Here is a 19,689-nt window from a genome sequence, read left to right as displayed (position 1 = left end):
CACAAACAGTTTTTCAGCAATTACGTCCTTCTGGAAAAACCCCATTCATTTGAATGGTACAGTTTTGGTGTCGTCATGGCAACACAATTGTAAATAGGGGTATGTCCTCATTGGCTTTTTGGTTCAGTACTGCTTGAGGAATGTGTGTGTCAAATTTCTTTGTCCCATGTCAAAAAAATTTTTTCACTCCCATTCAAAAACTCTAGGGGGCATGAGGGAGCCATGTTACAATCCAACTATACGAGTGACATATCATCGTGTTCAGGTTGTCATTCCGCACAAATGTTACATTGGATCCAACTCAATCTGACACTCTGTGTGCAAGATGTACACACTTTTATACTTCTTAAAATGGCCGCTTCATTGTGAGGTCATCACAGCCACGCCAAACATGTGATCAAAACTTTAGGTGATAACTTTTGATCACACATGTGTGTAGGTGATTTTCACCCAGTTTGGTCCAAATTGGATGTAAACCCTAGGAGGAGATGATGAAAGTATGAGGGGTGGGATTTTAGAGGTCCACACTTCCACCCAATATGGCCAACTTCCTGTTGCGTTTAGGGCGGGGCCATAATGTAATTTTTTACTCGTCCTACCATTGGCTATGTCTGGACTAAGTTTCATGTTCGTACGATGAAAAAAATTTGAGGAGGGCTCCCATCCGCGTAATGTATTTTGATTTTTGAGGGGGCGCCACTGAGTCATTTTGCGATATTTTTTCTTGGCAACTTCAAATAAAAAATTTTTTCGCCAGACTTGAATTTTTGGTCAAATGAAATTGACTTTTCGTTAATGTTTAGGGGGTCAAATTTGCGTTCAAAGAGGTGAGAGAATAATAATAATAATAATAATAATAATAATAATAATAATAATAATAATAATAATTAAAACCGCAAGCGGTGTTAAGGCCCTCGCCCTCCCATGCGACCGCCTCCCCACGCAACCGCTGAGGCCACCGACAGTGAGAAGACACTGTATCGTGGGCTCAATCCGGCATTGTGCGAGATAAGCTCAGTTTTATACTTCTGAAAATGACTGCTCAATCTCGAGCTCATCACAGCCACAACCAACATTTGATCAAAAATGTAGGTGATAACTTTTGATCACACGTGTGTAGGTGATTTTCACCCAGTTTGGTCCAAATTGGATGTAAACCTTAGGGGGAGATGATGGAAGTATGAGGGGTGGGAATTTAGAGGTCCACACTTCCATCCAATATGGCTGACTTCCTGTTGGGTTTAGGGCGGGGCCATAATGTAATTTTTTACTTGTCGTACCATGGGCTATGTCTGGACCAAGTTTTATCTTTCGACGTGGAAATTTTTTTGGGTGGGTTCCCATTCGCACAATGTATTTTCATATTTTGAGGGGGCGTGGCCAAGTCATTTTTCAATATTTTGAAAATTCTTCTTGCTGGAAAATTCTACTTTTCCACAGTGTAATTTTCAGTCTGTGTACCATTAGTGGAACACAAAGAGTTTTTCAGCAATTACATCCTTGTGGAAAAACCCCATTCATTTGAATGGTACAGTTTTGGTGTCGTCATGGCAACACGATTGTAAATAGGGATATGTCCTCATTGGCTTTTTAGTTCAGTTTGGCATGAGGAATGTGTGTGTCAAATTTCTTTATCCCATGTCAAAAAATTTTTTTCACTCCCATTCAAAAACTTTAGGGGGCATGAGGGAGCCATTTTACGATCCAACTATACGAGTGACATATCATCGTGTTCAGGTTGTCATTCCGCTCAAATGTTACATTGGGTCCAACTCAATCTGACACTCTGTGTGTGAGATATACACACTTTTATACTTCTAAAAAAGGCCGCTTTGCTGTAAGCTCATCACAGCCACAACCAACATTTGATCAAAAATGTAGGTGATAACTTTTGATCACACATGTGTGTAGGTGGTTTTCACCCAGTTTGGTCCAAATTGGATATAAACCCTAGGAGGAGATGATGAAAGTATGAGGGGTGGGATTTTAGAGGTCCACACTTCCATCCAATATGGCCGACTTCCTATTGGGTTTAGGGCGGGGCCATAATGTAATTTTTTACTTGTCTTATAATGGGCTATGTCTGGACCAAGTTTCATGTTTCTAGGTTGAAATTTTTTTTGGGTGGGTTCCCATTCACGCAATGTATTTTCATATTTTGAGGGGGCGTGGCCAAGTCATTTTTCAATATTTCTAAAATTCTCCTTGCTGAAAAATTCTACTTTTCCACAGTGTAATTTTCAGTCTGTGTACCATTAGTGGAACACAAAGAGTTTTTCAGCAATTACATCCCTGTGACAAAACCCCATTCATTTGAATGGTACAGTTTTGGTGTCGCCATGGCAACACAATTGTAAATAGGGGTGTGTCCTCATTGGCTTTTTGGTTCAGTTTGACATGACAGATGTTTGTGTCAATTTTTTTTTGCCTATGTCAAAAAATTTTTTTCACTCCCATTTAAAAACTGTAGGGGGCATCAGAGAGCCATTTTACGATCCAACCATACGAGTGACATATCATCGTGTTCAGGTTGTCATTCCGCACAAATGTTACTTTGGGTCCAACTCAATCTGATACTCTGTGTGTGAGATATACAGATTTTTATACCTCTAACAATGGCCGCTTCATTGTGAGGTCATCAAAGCCACGCCCAACATTTGATCAAAAATGTAAATGGTAACTTTTGATCACACATGTGTGTAGGTGATTTTCACCCAGTTTGGTCCAAATTGGATGTAAACCCTAGGAGGAGATGATGAAAGGATGAGGGGTGGGATTTTAGAGGTCCACACTTCCACCCAATATGGCCGACTTCCTGTTGGGTTTAGGGTGGGGCCATAATGTAATTTTTTACTTGTCCTAACATGGGCTATGTCTGTACCAAGTTTCAAGTTTGTACGATGAAAAAAATTTGGGGAGGGCTCCCATCCGTGTAATGTATTTTGATTTTTGAGGGGGCGCTACCGAGTCATTTTGCGAAATTTTTTCTTGGCGACTTCAAATAAAAAAATTTTTCGCCGGGCTTGAATTTTTGGTCAAATAAAATGGACTTTTTGTGAACGCTGAATGGGTGAAATTTGGGATCAAAGCGGCATAGAATAATAATAATAATAATAATAATAATAATAATAATAATAATAATAATAACGGAACCATGCGGTTTTAATAGGCCCTCGCCGACATGTATGTCTGGGGTCGGGCCTAATTAAAACCGCAAGCGGTGTTAAGGCCCTCGCCCTCCCATGCGACCGCCTCCCCACACAACCGCTGAGGCCACCGACAGCGAGAGGACACCGTATCATTGGCTCGATCCGGCATTTTGTGAGATAAGCACATTTTTATACTTCTGACAATGACCGCTCAATCTCGAGCTCATCACACCCACGCCCAACATTTGATCAAAAATGTAGGTGGTAACTTTTGATCACACGTGTGTAGGTGATTTTCACCCAGTTTGGTCCAAATTGGTTGTAAACCCTGGGGGGAGATGATGAAAGTATGAGGGGTGGGATTCTGAGAAAACCCCATTCATATCTGTGGCACAGTTTTGGTGTTGTCATGGCAACACAATTGTAAATAGGGGTGTGTCCTCATTGGCTTTTTGGTTCAGTTTGGCATGAGGGATGTGTGTGCCAAATTTCTTTTGCCTATGTCAGAAATTTTTTTTCACTTCCATTCAAAACGGTAGGGGGCGCCAGAGAGCCATGTTACCATCCAACTATACGAGTTCCATATCATCGTGCTCAGGTTGTCATTCCACACAAATGTTACATTGGGTCCAACTCAATCTGACACTGTGTGTGAGATATACAGATTTTTATACTTCTAAAAGTGGCCGCTTCGTTGTGAGGTCATCACAGCCACGCCCAACATTTAATCTAAAATGCAGGTGATAACTTTTGATCCCACATGTGTGTCTGTGATTTTCACCCAGTTTGGTCCAAATTGGATGTAAACCCTAGGAGGAGATGATGAAAGTATGAGGGTTGGGATTGTAGAGGTCCACACTTCCATCCAATATGGCCGACTTCCTGTTGGGTTTAGGGCGCGGCCATAATGTAATTTTTTACTTGTCCTACCATGGGCTATGTCTGGACCAAGTTTCATGTTTCTATGTTGAAATTATTTTTGGGTGGGTTCCCATCCGCAAAATGTATTTTCATATTTTGAGGGGGCGTGGCCAAGTGATTTTTCAATATTTTGAAAATTCTTCTTGCTGGAAAATTCTACTTTTCCACACTGTAATTTTCAGTCTGTGTACCATTAGTGGAACACAAAGAGTTTTTCAGCAATAGCGTCCTTGTGGCAAAAACCCATTCATTTGAATGGAACAGTTTTTGTGTTGTCATGGCAACACGATTGTAAATAGGGGTTTGTCCTCATTGGGTTTCTGGTTCATTCTGGAGTGAGGGATGTGTGTGCCAAATTTCTTTCTCATATGTCAAAAAAAAAAATTCACTCCCATTCAAAAACTGTAGGGGACGTCAGAGAGCTATTTTACAATCCAACTATACGAGTGACATATATCGTGTTCAGGTTGTCATTCCGCACAAATGTTACATTGGGTCCAACTCAATCTGACACTGTATGTACGAGATATACACACTTTTATACTTCTAAAAATGGCCGCTTTGTTGTGAGGTCATCACAGCCACGCCCAACGTGATCAAAAATGTAGGTGATAACTTCTGATCACACATGTGTGTAGGTGATTTTCACCAAGTTTGGTCTAAAGTGGATGTAAACCCTAGGAGGAGATAATGAAAGTGTTAGGGGTGAGAATTTAGAGGTCCACACTTCCACCCAATATGGCTGACTTCCTGTTGGGTTTTAGGGCGGGGCCATAATGTAATTTTTTACTTGTCCTACCATGGGCTATGTCTGGACCTAGTTTCATCTTTCTACGTTGAATTTTTTTTTGGGTGGGTTCCCATCCGTGCAATGTTTTTTCATATTTTGAGGGGGCGTGGCCGAGTCATTTTTCAATATTTTGAAATTTTTTCTTGCTGGAAAATTCTACTTTACCACAGTGTAATTTTCAGTCTGTGTACCATTAGTGGAACACAGAGAGTTTTTCAGCAATTACGTCCTTGTGGCAAAACCCCATTCATTCGAAAGGCACAGTTTTGGTGTCGTCATGGCAACACGATTGTAAATAGAGGTGTGGCCTCATTGGCTTTTTGGTTCAGTTTGGCATGAGGGATGTATGTGCCAAGTTTCATGATCCTGTGTCAAAAAATTTTTTTCACTCCCATTCAAAACCTGTAGGGGGCGTGAGAGAGCCATTTTACAATCTATGTATTCAAGTTCCATATCATCATGTTCAGGTTGTCATTTCGCACAAATGTTACATTGGGTCCAACTCAATCTGACACTTTCTTTGCAAGATTTACTCACTTTTATATTTCTAAAAATGGCCGCTTGATTGTGAGCTCATTACAGCCACGCCCATCATTTGATCAAAAATGTAGGTGGTAACTTTTGATCACACATGTGCGTAGGTGATTGTCACCCAGTTTGGTCCAAATTGGATGTAAACCCTAGAAGGAGATGATGAAAGTATGAGGGATGGGATTTTATGGGTCCGCGCTTCCATCCACTATGGCCGACTTCCTATTGGGTTTAGGGCGGGGCCATAATGTAATTTTTTACTTGTCCTACCATGGGCTATGTCTTTACCAAGTTTCATGTTTGTACAATGAAAAAAAATTGGGGAGGGCTCCCATCCGCGTAATGTATTTTGATTTTTGAGGGGGCGCCACTGAGTCATTTTGCGATATTTTTTTTTTGGCGACTTCAAATAAATAAATATTTCACCGGGCTTGAATTTTTGGTCAAATAAAATTGACTTTTTGTTAACGTTCAGGGGGTCAAATTTGCATTCAAAGTGGCGAGAGAATAATAATTAAAAAAAAAAAAAAAATAATAATAACGGAACCATGCGATTTTAATAGGCCCTCGCCGACATGTATGTCTGGGCTCGGGCCTAATAATTAAAACCGCAAGCGGTGTTAAGGCCCTCGCCCTACCGTGCGACCACCTCCCCGCGCAATCACCGAGGTCACCGAATCGTGGCCTCTTTCCAACATCCTTCCAACTTACAACAGCCACGCCCAACATTTGATCAAAAATGTAAATAGTAACTTTTGATCACACATGTGTGTAGGTGATTTTCACCCAGTTTGGTCCAAATTGGACGTAAACCCTAGGAGGAGATGATGAAAGTATGAGGGGTGGGATTTTACAGGTCCACACTTCCATCCAATATGGCCGACTTCCTGTTGGGTTTAGGGCAGGGCCATAATGTAATTTTTTACTTGTCCTACCATAGGCTATGTGTGTACCAAGTTTTATCTTTGTACGTGGAAATTTTTTTTTTGGTGGGCACCCATCCGCGTAATGTATTTTCATATTTTGAGGGGGCGTGGCCAAGTCATTTTTCAATATCTTATAATTCTTCTTGCTGGAAAATTCTCCTTTTCCACAGTGTAATTTTCAGTCTGTGTACCATTAGTGGAACACAAAGAGTTTTTCAGCAATGGTGTCCTTGTGGCAAAACCCCATTCTTTTGAATGGTACAGTTTTGGTGTCGTCATGGCAACACGATTGTAAATAGGGGTATGTCCTTATTGGCTTTTTGGTTCAGTACTGCATGTGGAATGTGTGTGTCAAATTTCTTTGTGCTATGTCCAAAAAATTTTTTCGCTCCCATTCAAAAACTCTAGGGGGCACCAGTGAGCCATTTTACGATCGAACTCCACGAATTAAATGTCATCGTGTTCAGGTTTTCATTCCGCACAAATGTTACAGTGGGTCCAACTCAATCTGACACTTACTGAGCAAGATATATACACTTTTATACTTCTAAAAATGGCTGCTTTGTTGTGAGGTCATCACAGCCACGCCCAACATTTGATCAAAAATGTAAATGGTAACTTTTGATCACACGTGTGTAGGTGATTTTCACCCAGTTTGGTCCAAATTGGATGTAAACCCAAGGAGGAGATGATGAAAGTATGAGGGGTGGGATTTTAGAGGTCCACACTTCCACCCAATATGGCCGACTTCCTGTTGGGTTTAGGGCGGGGCCATAATGTAATTTTTTACTTGTCCTACCATGGGCTATGTCTGGACCGAGTTTTATCTTTCTATGTGGAAATTTTTTTTTTGGATCGGCTCCCATCCGCGTAATGTATTTTCATATTTTGAGGGGGCGTGGCCAAGTCATTTTTCAATATCTCAAAAATTCTTCTTGCTGGAAAATTCTCCTTTTCCACAGTGTAATTTTCAGTCTGTGTACCATTAGTGGAACACAAAGAGTTTTTCAGCAATGGTGTCCTTGTGGCAAAACCCCATTCTTTTGAATGGTACAGTTTTGGTATCGTCATGGCAACACGATTGTAAATAGGGGTATGTCCTTATTGGCTTTTTGGTTCAGTACTGCATGTGGAATGTGTGTGTCAAATTTCTTTGTGCTATGTCCAAAAAAGTTTTTCGCTCCCATTCAAAAACTCTAGGGGGCACCAGTGAGCCATTTTACGATCGAACTCCACGAATTAAATGTCATCGTGTTCAGGTTTTCATTCCGCACAAATGTTACATTGGGTCCAACTCAGTCTGACACCCTATGTGCAAGATATATGCACTTATATACTTATAAAAATGGCCGCTTCGTTGAGAGGTCATCACAGCCATGCCCAACATTTGATCAAAAATGTAAATGGTAACTTTTGATCACACATATGTGTAGGTGATTTTCACCCGGTTTGGTCCAAATTGGATGTAAACCCTAGGAGGAGATGATGAAAGTATGAGGGGTGGGATTTTACAGGTCAACAATTCCATCCAATGTGGCCGACTTCCTGTTGGGTTTAGGGCGGGGCCATAATGTAATTTTTTACTTGTCCTATCATGGGCAATGTGTGTACCAAGTTTCATGTTTGTACGATGAAAAAAATTTGGGGAGGGCTCCCATCCGCGTAATGTATTTTGATTTTTGAGGGGGCGTGGCCAAGTCATTTTTCAATATTTCTAAAATTTTTCTATCTGGAAAATTCTACTTTTCCACTGTGTAATTTTCAGTCTGTGTACCATTAGTGGAACACAGAGAGTTTTTCAGCAATAGCATCGTTGCACCAAAACCCCATTCATTTGAATGGCACAGTTTTGGTGTTGTCATGGCAACACAATTATAAATAGGGGTGTGTCCTCTTTGGCTTTTTGGTTCAGTTTGGCATGAGGAATGTGTGTGCCAAGTTTCTTGATCCTGTGTCAAAAAAAAAAATTCACTCCCATTCAAAAACTGTAGGGGGCGTGATAGAGCCATTTTACAATCAAACTATTAGAGTTCCATATTATCCTGTTCAGGTTGTCATTCCGCACAAATGTTACATTGGGTCCAACTTAATCTGACACTGTGTGCGAGATATACACACTTTCATACTTCTAAAAATGGCTGCTTCGTTGTGAGGTCATCACAGCCACGCCCATCATTTGATCAAAAATGTAAATGGTAACTTTTGATCACACATGTGTGTAGGTGATTTTCACCCAGTTTGGTCCAAATTGGATGTAAATCCTAGGAGGAGATGATGAAAGTATGAGGGGTGGGATTTTAGAGGTCCACACTTCCATCAAATATGGCCGACTTCCTGTTGGGTTTAGGGCGGGGCCATAATGTAATTTTTTACTTGTCCTACCATGGGCTATGTCTGGACCAAGTTTCATGTTTTTACAATGAAAAAAATTTGGGAAGGGCTCCCATTCACGTAATGTATTTTGATTTTTGAGGGGGCGCTACCGAGTCATTTTGCGAAAATTTTTTTTGGCGACTTCACAAAAAATTCATTGTCGCCGGGCTTGAATTTTTGGTCGAATAAAATTGACTTTTCTTTAACGTTCAGGGGGTCAAATTTGCATGCAAAGCGGTGACAGAATAATAATAATAAAAACGGAACCATGCGATTTTAATTGGCCCTCGCCGACATGTATGTCTGGGCTTGGGCCTAATAATGGAACTATGCGATTTTAATAGGCCCTTGCCGACATGTACAGGGTGGGGAAGCAAAATGTACAATGAACATTTAGTTTTTGTTTTCTCAGCAGGCACTACGTCAATTGTTTTGAAACCAAACATATATTGATGTCATAATCATAGCTAACACTATTATCCATACCTTTTCAGAAACTTTTGCCCATATGAGTAATCAGGAAAGCAAACGTCAAAGAGTGTGTGATTTTCTGAATGCACTCGTCACACCAAATGAGATTTCAAAAATATTTGGAGTGTCCATAAAGACTGTTTATAATGTAAAGAAGAGAATGACTATTAGCAAAACTATTACGAGAAAGTTTGGAAGATACTATTAAAGAAGAATGGGAGAAGTTGTCACCCGAATATTTGAGGAACACTTGCGCAAGTTTCAGGAAGCGTGTGAAGGCAGTTATTGAGAAAGGAGGAGGACACAGAATAAAAACATTTTCTATTATGTAAATTTTCTTGTGGCACATAAATCCTCATGACTTTCAATAAACTAACTGGTCATACACTGTCTTTCAATCCCTGCCTCAAAATATTGTACGTTTTTCTTCCCCACCCTGTATGTCTGGGCTCGGGCCTAATAATAACGGAACCATGTGATTTTAATAGGCCCTCGCCGACATGTATGTCTTGGCTCGGGCCTAATTAAAACCGCAAGTGGTGTTAAGGCCCTCGCCCTCCCGCGCGACCGCCTCCCCACGTGACCGTCGAGGCCACCGACTGCGAGAGGACACCATATCGTGGGCTCGATCTAACATTCTGCGAGACAACCACAGTTTTATACTTCTGAAAATGACCGCTCAATCGCTAGCTCATCACAGCCACGCCCAACATTTGATCAAAAATGTAGGTGAGAACTTTTGATCACACGTGTGTAGGTGATATTCACCCAGTGTCGTCCAAATTGGATGTAAACCCTAGGACGAGATGATGAAAGTATGAGGGGTGGGATTCTGCCAAAAACCCATTCATTTCTATGGCACAGTTTTGATGTTGTCATGGCAACACGATTGTAAATAGGCCCTCTCACACAGTGAGAGGGCCTTACCTTTCGGCTCGGTCCCTAATAATAATAATAACAAACGAACGAAAAACAATAGGGCCTTGCTTGTAAGCAAGGCCTCTCACTGTGTGAGAGGGCCTTACCTTTCAGCTCGGTCCCTAATAAAAAACTAACGAAAAACAATAGGGGCCTTGCCTTCTGGTAAGTTCACTCACTGTGTGAGTGGACCTGCCCTGTTGGCTTGGTCCCTAAAAATCTCCTTAGGTGCATTGGTCATTGGCAGGAAAACAACCCACAATATGACACAGCCACCTGTGTGTTCTTCAGGTTACAAACCTCACTCTTCTTCCTCTTCACATAACATTGATAATAATGTTCTTTTTCAATTAAATGCCAGTCTTCCTTTTTTATGTTGGCCTTGAGTACTGTCTTCCAGCTTGGAATCAGCCTTTCAGGTTATGATGATGCAGTATTCTTTTAACTTAAGATGCAGAGCGATTTTTTTCCAGTTACCCCCACCATCTTTACCAGTTCAGACCCCATTGTCTGAGGATGCTTTTGAATCCATCTTACTGAAATGTGCCAATCTCAAGACCATAGTCCATGCTTAGTTCCTAAATTATTCGAGGTTGATATAATAACAATAGTTTGAGGCACAATAAATGGAAACTGATTTATTATTCAACATAATTTCTGACACTCCCCCCAAATTTTTTAACACTCAAAACCAAGTCAAATTTCATGTCTAAAATGAATTGCCTTTAACTTTATAATAATCTGCATGGCTTTTGAACTCACTCAAAGTAATAAACATCAAAACAAGTGGTGCCAAGCACAACAAACCCCGCCCCTTGCATGTATTTCGCCCATTTAAAGTAAATGGGAAGACTTTTAAAGATCATAAAAGAATTTGAACTTTGACCAACCTTTCCCAAAATGTAATGACATCTATTCTGTGTCACTGGCAATCCATAAACCCAATTTGGTATGAATTGAACCAATAATTTTGCTGCTAAAGTGTTAAAAACAAACAAACGGAACCAAAAACAATACCCCCAACCTCACCCTTTGGGGGGTGGGGTAACAAATGAAACCTGAATCGTCTGAGTTAATCTCCAAGCCACAAATACAGACATGATCAAAATCTTAAGACCAGTTGAAAAATAACTAGAATTTACCTTTTGCACATTTGGATCTTAATGAGGTTTTATGTAGAGCTACAATATACAAAAGCAAGAAGGGGGAGTGAGACAAAAAGCACTTTGAAAAAGTAATTTATTGAAAACAACAAGTAAACTGAAATAGGCTGTTTATCAGCTGATCAAAAGTTTAAGACCATCACTCAAAAAAATTACAAAAAACTCTCCAAACCAGAACAAGAAAATTTCTCAGTAGGACTCAGTAATGAGTAGCTCCACCGTTCTTGTTAATCACTTCAAAAATTCGTTTGGGCATGCTTGATGTGTTTCCAGGAGGCTGGTGGGAACATTGCTCCAAGTGGTGAAGATGGCTACACAAAGGGCTTCAACTGTCTGGAACTAATGGCCATTTTTATAAACTTCCCTTGCCATCCATCCCCAAATGTTCTCTATGGGATTTAAATCAGGGGAACATCTGGGATGGTCCAAAAGAGTAATGTTATTCTCCCTGAAGAAGTCCTTCGTCAAGCGAGCATTGTGAACTGCAGCGTTGTCCTGTTTTTAAACCCAGCTGTTACCACACAGACGAGGGCCCTCAGTCATGAGGGATGCCCGCTGCAACATCTGCACGTAACCAGCCGCCGTTTGACGACCCTGCACCACCTGAAGCTCCAGTGTTCCACTGAATGAAAAAGCACCCCAGATCATGATGGACCCCCCTCCACTGTGCCAGGTAGAAAACATCTCAGGTGGGATCTCCTTGTCATGCCAGTAACGTTGGAAGCCATCTGGACCGTCAAGGTTAAATTTTTTCTCATCAGAGAATAAAACTTTTTTCCACCTTTCAGTGTCCCATGTTTGATGCTCCCTGGCAAAGTCTAAACGGGCAGTTTTGTGGCGTTGTAGGAGACGAGGTCTTTGAATTTGTTTTTTGTTTTTTAAACCCTTTTCCCGCAGATGCCGTCTGATGGTTATTGCGCTGCAGTCGGCACCAGTAAGGGCCTTAATTTGGGTCGAGGACCGCCCTGTGTCTTGACGGACAGTCAATCGGATCCGCCGGCTCAGCACAGGTGTAATTGTTTTGGGTCTACCACTTGACTTTTTTGTTCAATAATGCTCAAGGATCTGTCAAAAAATTTAGAATGACTGTCTTACTGTGTCCAACCTCAGCAGCAATGGCACGCTGCGAGAGGCCTTGCTTATGCAGCTCAACGATCCGACCACGTTCAAGAAGAGAAAGCTTCTTAGCTTTAGCCATCAGGAGGGCATGACCGTGTGAATGCCCGACAGAAAATGAGAATTTTGAGCAGATTTTGGCTTTTATAGCCTGCGGTCTTAAACTTTTGATCAGCTGATAAACAGCCTATTTCAGTTTACTTGTTGCTTTCAATAAATTACTTTTTCAAAGTGCTTTTTGTCTCACTCCCCCTTCTTGCTTTTGTATATTGTAGCTCTACTTAAAACCTCATTAAGATCCAAATGTGCAAAAGGTAAATTCTAGTTATTTTTCAACTGGTCTTAAGATTTTGATCAGGTCTGTATGTCTTTAAGATACATTATTATGAATACATCAACAAAATAAAATACTGTATTTGAAATAATTTATGTTAAATTGAAATTGTGAAATTGGTGAGTTGTATGAAGGTCTGTTGTTTCAAAAATGAACATTATGATTATTACGTAATGCAGTCACTCAGTATAAGAGTTTTTTAATTTATTAAGTGTTAAATATTTAATAGTAATTTAGCTTTGTCATTCAAATGCATATAAGTGATTTCTTTTTTCTCCCAACACAACAACAGGAAGTTTCTCCGCCAGCAGTTACGAGGAAAAAACTGTGAACTCTTATTGGTTGTCTCGGAGGAAGTGGAAGCACACCAAACATGGCGGTCTGATGGCTAAGGGACAACTTCGGCTGGTGGCCAAATTGGTGAATCGGAGAATGAGAGCAGGAAGTTGAGTCGTTCACAGCCAGTTACTATGGATCCACACTTACAGATGTATTTTTTTCCCCCATTTTTTGGGTTTTGTTTACACGCTGCCATTGCTGGACTCTTCACTAATAAGACACAAAGCAATGAAGGAAGCAAACACTTGACAGGGAGAATCACAAAATCACAACACAGTTAAGACTATATATAAGACTATATATATATATATATATATATATATATATATATATATATATATATATATATGTGTGTGTGTATGTGTGTGTGTGTGTGTATGTATGTATATATGTGTGTGTGTGTGTGTGTATATATATATATATATATATATATATACATATATAGTACGACTTAAACAATAATTTTGATCTGTTGATTTTGTTTTGTTTTTTTCCTTTTTATTGTTCCGGTTTCCAAAGTCAGAGGAGTTAATACAGGCTGTATGACAAAGAAAAAAAAATGCTGTTGATGTTTGCCTGTATCTTCAGTGAGCCTCCCCACTACAGCCATGTTGTTCACTGCTGTGGGTCTGTGTATCTGTCTCTTTGTAATCCTCTGTTCTTCACCAAAGTGTGCCCTTGAAGGTGACACCTCCATCTCGTCCCTCTCTGGATGTTTTTTCACATCTCAAGTCAAAAACTGGTGATTCGACTGTTGCCAGCTTTGTATTTCACCCATTTTCCAGACACCACCAGCACAGGGTGGGCTTCTAATGAGTGCAGAGGTTGTGCACACACCACTGTTACATATGGCTACGAGCAAGGCAACACGCTCACCAAGCACTTCATCTGGTGGAGGTTTGTCTCAGTTTCCTTCCAAGACACAGCATTACAGTTATTAGATTATCATTATAAAGTAAGTCAGCTTGCTATTGAGGGGACAATGCAATATTAATTATAGTCTTTCTATGGAATTATATGTATCATGATACAGTAATCATCAAGTTGGGGGGAAGTCTGTTGCCTAAATTATTGATGAAAGTTTTAAAAATCCCTTATATGTAAAAGTGCACAAAATTGTTATAAATAAAAGTTACATGCGGTGGTTTTGGAAAAAAACAGATGAACAAGCTAATGCTGCAACTAATGCTTATTTTAGGCATGCATCGATTATGAAATTCAGGACTGTGCTAATAGTCCACTATTGTTCTGGATTTGACAATATTTAAAATTTGACAGGGTGTTTTTTTTTTGTTTGTTTTTTTTGCCAATGAAAAAGAAATGTTCATTAGTGTTTAAACACTGTCAACTCTTTGTTTCAGTCTTTGATTGGATACAAATTAAATCTTACAAATGTATGAAACAGCTTTTAATCTAACAACAAATAAATATCAGCTGCCACTGGTGATATGTCATTGGATACTGGCCATACACCAAATGACTTTTTGAGTAAATTCATTGTTAGATGTTCAATGTCAGAATAAAATCCCGAGTTTTTTGCTTGCTGGTGGAGACTGAGGATGAACAGAGAGTAGTTTACTACACTCTGTTTTTCTCTTTTTCCTCTGTGACTAAACCAACTGTCTCCTCCTTTAAATTCCCAAAGTAAAATGAATATTCCACAAATTTAACATTTTCTTCACTAAATCCATAAATCTGACCTAGTTTAATTTACACTGTTAAGCCTTAAACTAAAAAGCAACTCAGAAGGAATCGAGTTGCACAAATAGTGACCCCACAAGATTCCCAGCTCTGATTTATGATGGCTGTGTTTAATGGCTGTGTTTGATGGATTGGAATTAGGAGGATCTACTGTAATTACAGAAATTTAATCTGTTTTCATTTGTGTATAATCCCATAACAATAGGAGTGTTTCTTTTACCCAAATGGCTGGTTTATATCTACAGAGGAAGCAGGTCCCAGGCCTCTTTACACAGCCTAGATAATTTGCTCCAAACTAGATTGTGGAAACTCTCAATTTGCATTTCCTTTTTTTTCTCCAAATGTTTCTTTTAAATTAGCACATCATTGTATTGAAACATAGCTATTATCTTTACATACAAGATGGGATCACTCTTTAGTTTTTGAGGTCATCTAGTGTATGGCATTGTAAGGCATTATTTGCTGGTAGACTCATACAGATTTGCATGATTTGCAGTATATCTGTACATCTCTAATTTTAATTTTCAGTTACTCTATAAATTGTTATTTAGTCTTGAAAGTGACAAATGTCAAAGTACTTGAGTTAGATGGCCTAATGGCTTAATCTTTGCAGCTCTAAGACTAACTCAACGCAATATTATATTTCCTTTATTTTGGGGGCTTTGACTAAATCACTGGGTCCTGAGCAGCATCTTATTTTGGAATGATGAAGATGTTGAAGCAAGTTTGAACATGTAGCATCTGTGATAATCAAAAGCTCCAGAACACTCAGTGGACCTTAGATTGTCTTTCGACTACTCATAAGGAGTTATACATTAAGATTGTTTGTCTTTATTACCTTGTCTTTGTTGTCACTCATCTAGAGTCATGGTAAGTTGTGTAATGATGCCACCACTAAAAAGGATGGCCTGAAGTGTCTCCACAACAGCCCCCTGTATCACTTCTTCTGATATATCTTTGATAAAATCTGCCAAAAAGATTTGAGTCTCACAATGGGCAGTGGTCTGTAAGCTAGTTTTTGTGAGGGGATGCTGGTTTGAGAAGGAGCGGAGGGACAACAGTGTCCCTAAGTTTAAAAAAAAGTCTGGAAAGGAAAATGTGTTTGTGAACGTTAACAGACTGGCTTTAGCGAACACGTCCAGCCAGACATGTGTTAGTGACTGATGTGGTTGCTTATTCTTGTGAAATGAGCCCATTCCACTAATGTTGTAGCTCACAGATCTTTTAAGCAAAGAAAAATTGTTTATATTTGTATGTGCATTGTCTGTAAATGATAATTTTGGCCTTAACTTGTTTACATAAAAATAAACCATGATGCTCTGAATGACTAAGGGGTAGGCCTGTGCAGTTTGATGCCATTTCAAGAGTTTTGTTCTAAACAATTCATTCATTTTAAGTTCATCTCATGTCCACTGATGTACTTTTGCAGCCAAGGAAATGTATGTTAATTAACTTGAAACTGTGTGATCACTTGCAAAGTCTTAAGACATGTTTTAGAGTGGTGATGTGTTATCACTCAGTCACCCCATCAAGTCATGGTTTTGTGTAAGTAAATGTGCCCTGAAACATCAGGTCTAATACTCCAATTTGGAAGAATAAAATTTTTGCCATGACTATCCATTCAGCTCTAATTAAGAATCCTGATTTTCACTTTTTTTTTTTTTTATTGTTATTTTTTGCATAGAAATAAAATGATCATAATGGCACCTTATGTGCAAGCTTCATTGTGTGTGTGTGTGTGTGTGTGTGTTTATATGAGTTATAGTTTGCTTTGCAAGGTTTTTTGTGTTTTGAAAGACGGATGAATCCCCTTTTTCAGCCTGTTTGCAAATTTTTCGGTGTCATCTCTACAGTAGTGGTAGTGCAGATTGGTACTGAAACATTGATAAATCTGAACCCAGTGTTTCCCGTTTCAAGACCATTTGTCATATTAAAATATTAGTATCAAAACTCAGTCATTTGGGTGTAAATGTGTTTTTCATCACCACCAGGTTTTGCCAGCAAAATAAATAAATAAATGAAACAAGTAAATGCCATAAATAGCTAGCCTAACCTTTAGTGATACCTAGAGGTGATAGTCCAGACTGCAGTGTACAGACGAAGTCCTGGAAATAAATATCTAAGGACAAACTATACTGTTTGGAGAAGGGGTCTCAGGGAGTGTCAGTGAAAATGAATAACTAGCACGTTAATGAAATGCTAATTGACTACTGGACATGTTCTGTATAACAGATGTATTTCTCTAGTTGTCTAATCTCTCAACTTGTAAGGCACAAAGTTGTTGCTACCACCTGTCAAAATAACTGTGGCCGATTCAGCTTATTTTGTACCAACGCTTTTATTGTTGACACTCCCGTGAACAGTTTTAACAGTGTCCCTTGTAAAACCTTTCCTCTTCCTGATCCTTACTGACTCTGCTCTCTGATTGGCTATACATCATGTCTTTCTTTTGTCCCATACCTTGACATCTCCCCCTCAAATTATCATCCTTCTCAATACTCACATTTCAAACAAACAGACATTATTATACTTAGTTTTTAACTTTTCTTACCATTACTGTACCCCTTACCACAACTAGTATAAGGCATCATAAACTGTATAACTTTAAACTTACACTTTTAACTTACTGTACTCTACAGTTTAGCTTTCTTCTCCATGAAGCAACAATAATATTTCTGTTCCTTTTCTCTTTAACTTTCAGACAACAAAGTATTCTTTTGACATTGTAATATGATATTACATCAAAATTACATGTCAAGTCTAACCACAGGTTTACAGACTCTTCCAAACCTTGTTACTCTCAGACTCTCCTGAGAATTTGTCTCAGGTCTCTCAGTTTCACACAGTCCCTGACTAAGGTCCTGATGTGGTGTTTCTGTTCCATTTGGTTGTGTGCTCGCTTTCTCAGTCTCTGTGTTAACTGATGGTAATCGTTGGAGATGTCATCGGTTCCTTCTCATCTCTCCTCCTCTTGGAGAGAGAACTTGGTAAGAGCGAGGAGTGCAACTTTTCTGAAGAACCGATGCTGGTCCTCTCCATGTCTTATTCTCATCCAGCTTCATCAAAACACGATCTCCAGACTGTAAAAGAGGAAGCTCCTTCACTCCATGTCTCCTGTTGAAGTAGAATGCTTGTTGCTGTTTGGCCTCAGCGTCTCTGTGTCTAACAAGATCTTTATCAGGTCATTTTGGAATAAGATTCTGTTTCAGTGAAGGAAGAGTTGTTCTGATTTTACGTCCCATGAGTAACTCTGCTGGACTAACACCAGTAGATGTCGCCGGTGTTGCTCTGTAACACGTCAATGCCAAAAGTGGATCCTCCTGCTTAAGGATGCGTTTCGCAGTCTGAACAGCACGCTCAGCATGTCCATTTCCTCTTGGATTGTGTGGACTTGAGGTGATATGCACAATGTCGTACTGTCTGCAAAAGGCTTTCCAGTCCTCACTTGTGTATTGTGGACCGTTGTCACTCACAATCTGTTCAGGGATACCAAACCTTGTGAATGTTGCTTTTAACCTATTGACAACCTGTTCTGTTGTAGTGGATGGTAGGTGTAATATTTCTAGATAGCGTGAATAATAATCAGATATGACAACATACTGCTTGCTGTTATACTCACAAATGTCTGTGGCTATCTTTTGCCATGGTCTATCAGGTAGTGGTGTAGGTATTAGTGGCTCCTTTCGCTGTGCGCGTTTGTTCTGCTGACAGAAGTAACAATTTTCAACTCTGTTTTTGATGTCTGCAGATATGTTAGGCCACCACACTGTTTCTTTTGCTCGTTCTCTACACTTAGATAAGCTCTGATGTCCATCATGTATGCGTTCAAGTATTTCTTGTCTCATAGAATGTGGAACTACGATGCGACATCCTAATGTGACCAAACCCTCACATAATGACAATGAGTCTTTTACTGGGTAATAGTCTCTTACACTGTTATTTACTCTGCACACTCTGGTAGGCCAACCATTTTTAATTAATTCTCGCACACTATGAAGCTGCTCATCTTTCTGCGTAGCAGATCTTAACATATCTAGTTTCTGCTGTGAGATTGGCCAGCTGTGTGTGACTGCATTGACATAACAAGCAACATCAGTCTCTGTAGTGTTGTCTCTATTATTTACTGGGCTACGAGATAAAGCATCAGCAATGACAAGTGTCTTGCCTGGTGCGTACTCTGCCTTAGCATTAAATCGCATCAGTCTCATTAAGAGTCTTTGGCACCTCACTGGCACCGTGTCCAGATCTTTACTGTTTATCAGTGGCACCAGAGGCTTGTGATCTGTGATGAGTCTGAATCTGTCCATGCCCACCAGGTATTTTTGAAACCTCTCACAGGCCCACACTCCTGCTAAACACTCCTTTTCTATTTGTGCGTACCTGGTTTCAGCATCTGTCAACCTCCGTGAACAGTAAGCCACTGGCTTCCAACTTTCTCCATATAGCTGAAGTAGAACGCCCCCTATCCCATAGCTGCTCGCATCTGCAGAAACAGCAGTCTGTTTTTGTGGGTTATAGTGAGGCCAACACTGGTGCGGTGATGAGGGCTTCTTTCAGTTGCTGGAATGCTCGTCGCTGTGGTGCATCCCACATCCAGACAGTGTCTCCTCTCAGTAGATCATACAAAGGACCCGCAGCTGTTGCCAGATCTGGTATGTATTTACTCATGTAGTTAATCATGCCCAGAGCACGTTTCAGCTCCTGAATATTTGTAGGCTCTTGTAGTTCGCTGATGGCATTCACTTTACCTGGGTCTGCTCTCACACCGTTTGCGTCGACAATGTGGCCCAGAAATCTCAGCTCTGGCTGTCTGTACACACATTTCTCCTTATTGAGTTTGAGTCCAGCCTGCTCCATCCTCTCCAATGTGCTCTGTAGGTGTTTGTCATGTGCAGCCATGTCCTTCCCATGCACAATAACGTCGTCCATGTACACAGCTACACCCTCTAGTCCTTCC

The 19,689-nt window shown here is 40.0% G+C and overlaps 1 protein-coding gene across 1 annotated transcript in view; it reads left to right on the top strand.

Moving 5' to 3' along the window:
- josd1 (Josephin domain containing 1) overlaps positions 1-16,443 on the top strand; it is a 64,163-nt gene extending 47,720 nt beyond the window's left edge. The window contains exon 5 of the mRNA XM_030122457.1: positions 12,985-16,443. Coding sequence (XP_029978317.1) covers positions 12,985-13,084 — 100 coding nt within the window. The 3' untranslated portion in view covers positions 13,085-16,443. The remainder of the gene's footprint in view (positions 1-12,984) is intronic.
- Positions 16,444-19,689: the final 3,246 nt, after the last annotated feature.

Source organism: Sphaeramia orbicularis, chromosome 19 (assembly GCF_902148855.1).
Source record: "Sphaeramia orbicularis chromosome 19, fSphaOr1.1, whole genome shotgun sequence".
NCBI lineage: Eukaryota > Metazoa > Chordata > Actinopteri > Kurtiformes > Apogonidae > Sphaeramia > Sphaeramia orbicularis.
Note: the sequence above shows the minus strand (reverse complement) of the source record. Positions and strands in the feature narration are given on the sequence as shown.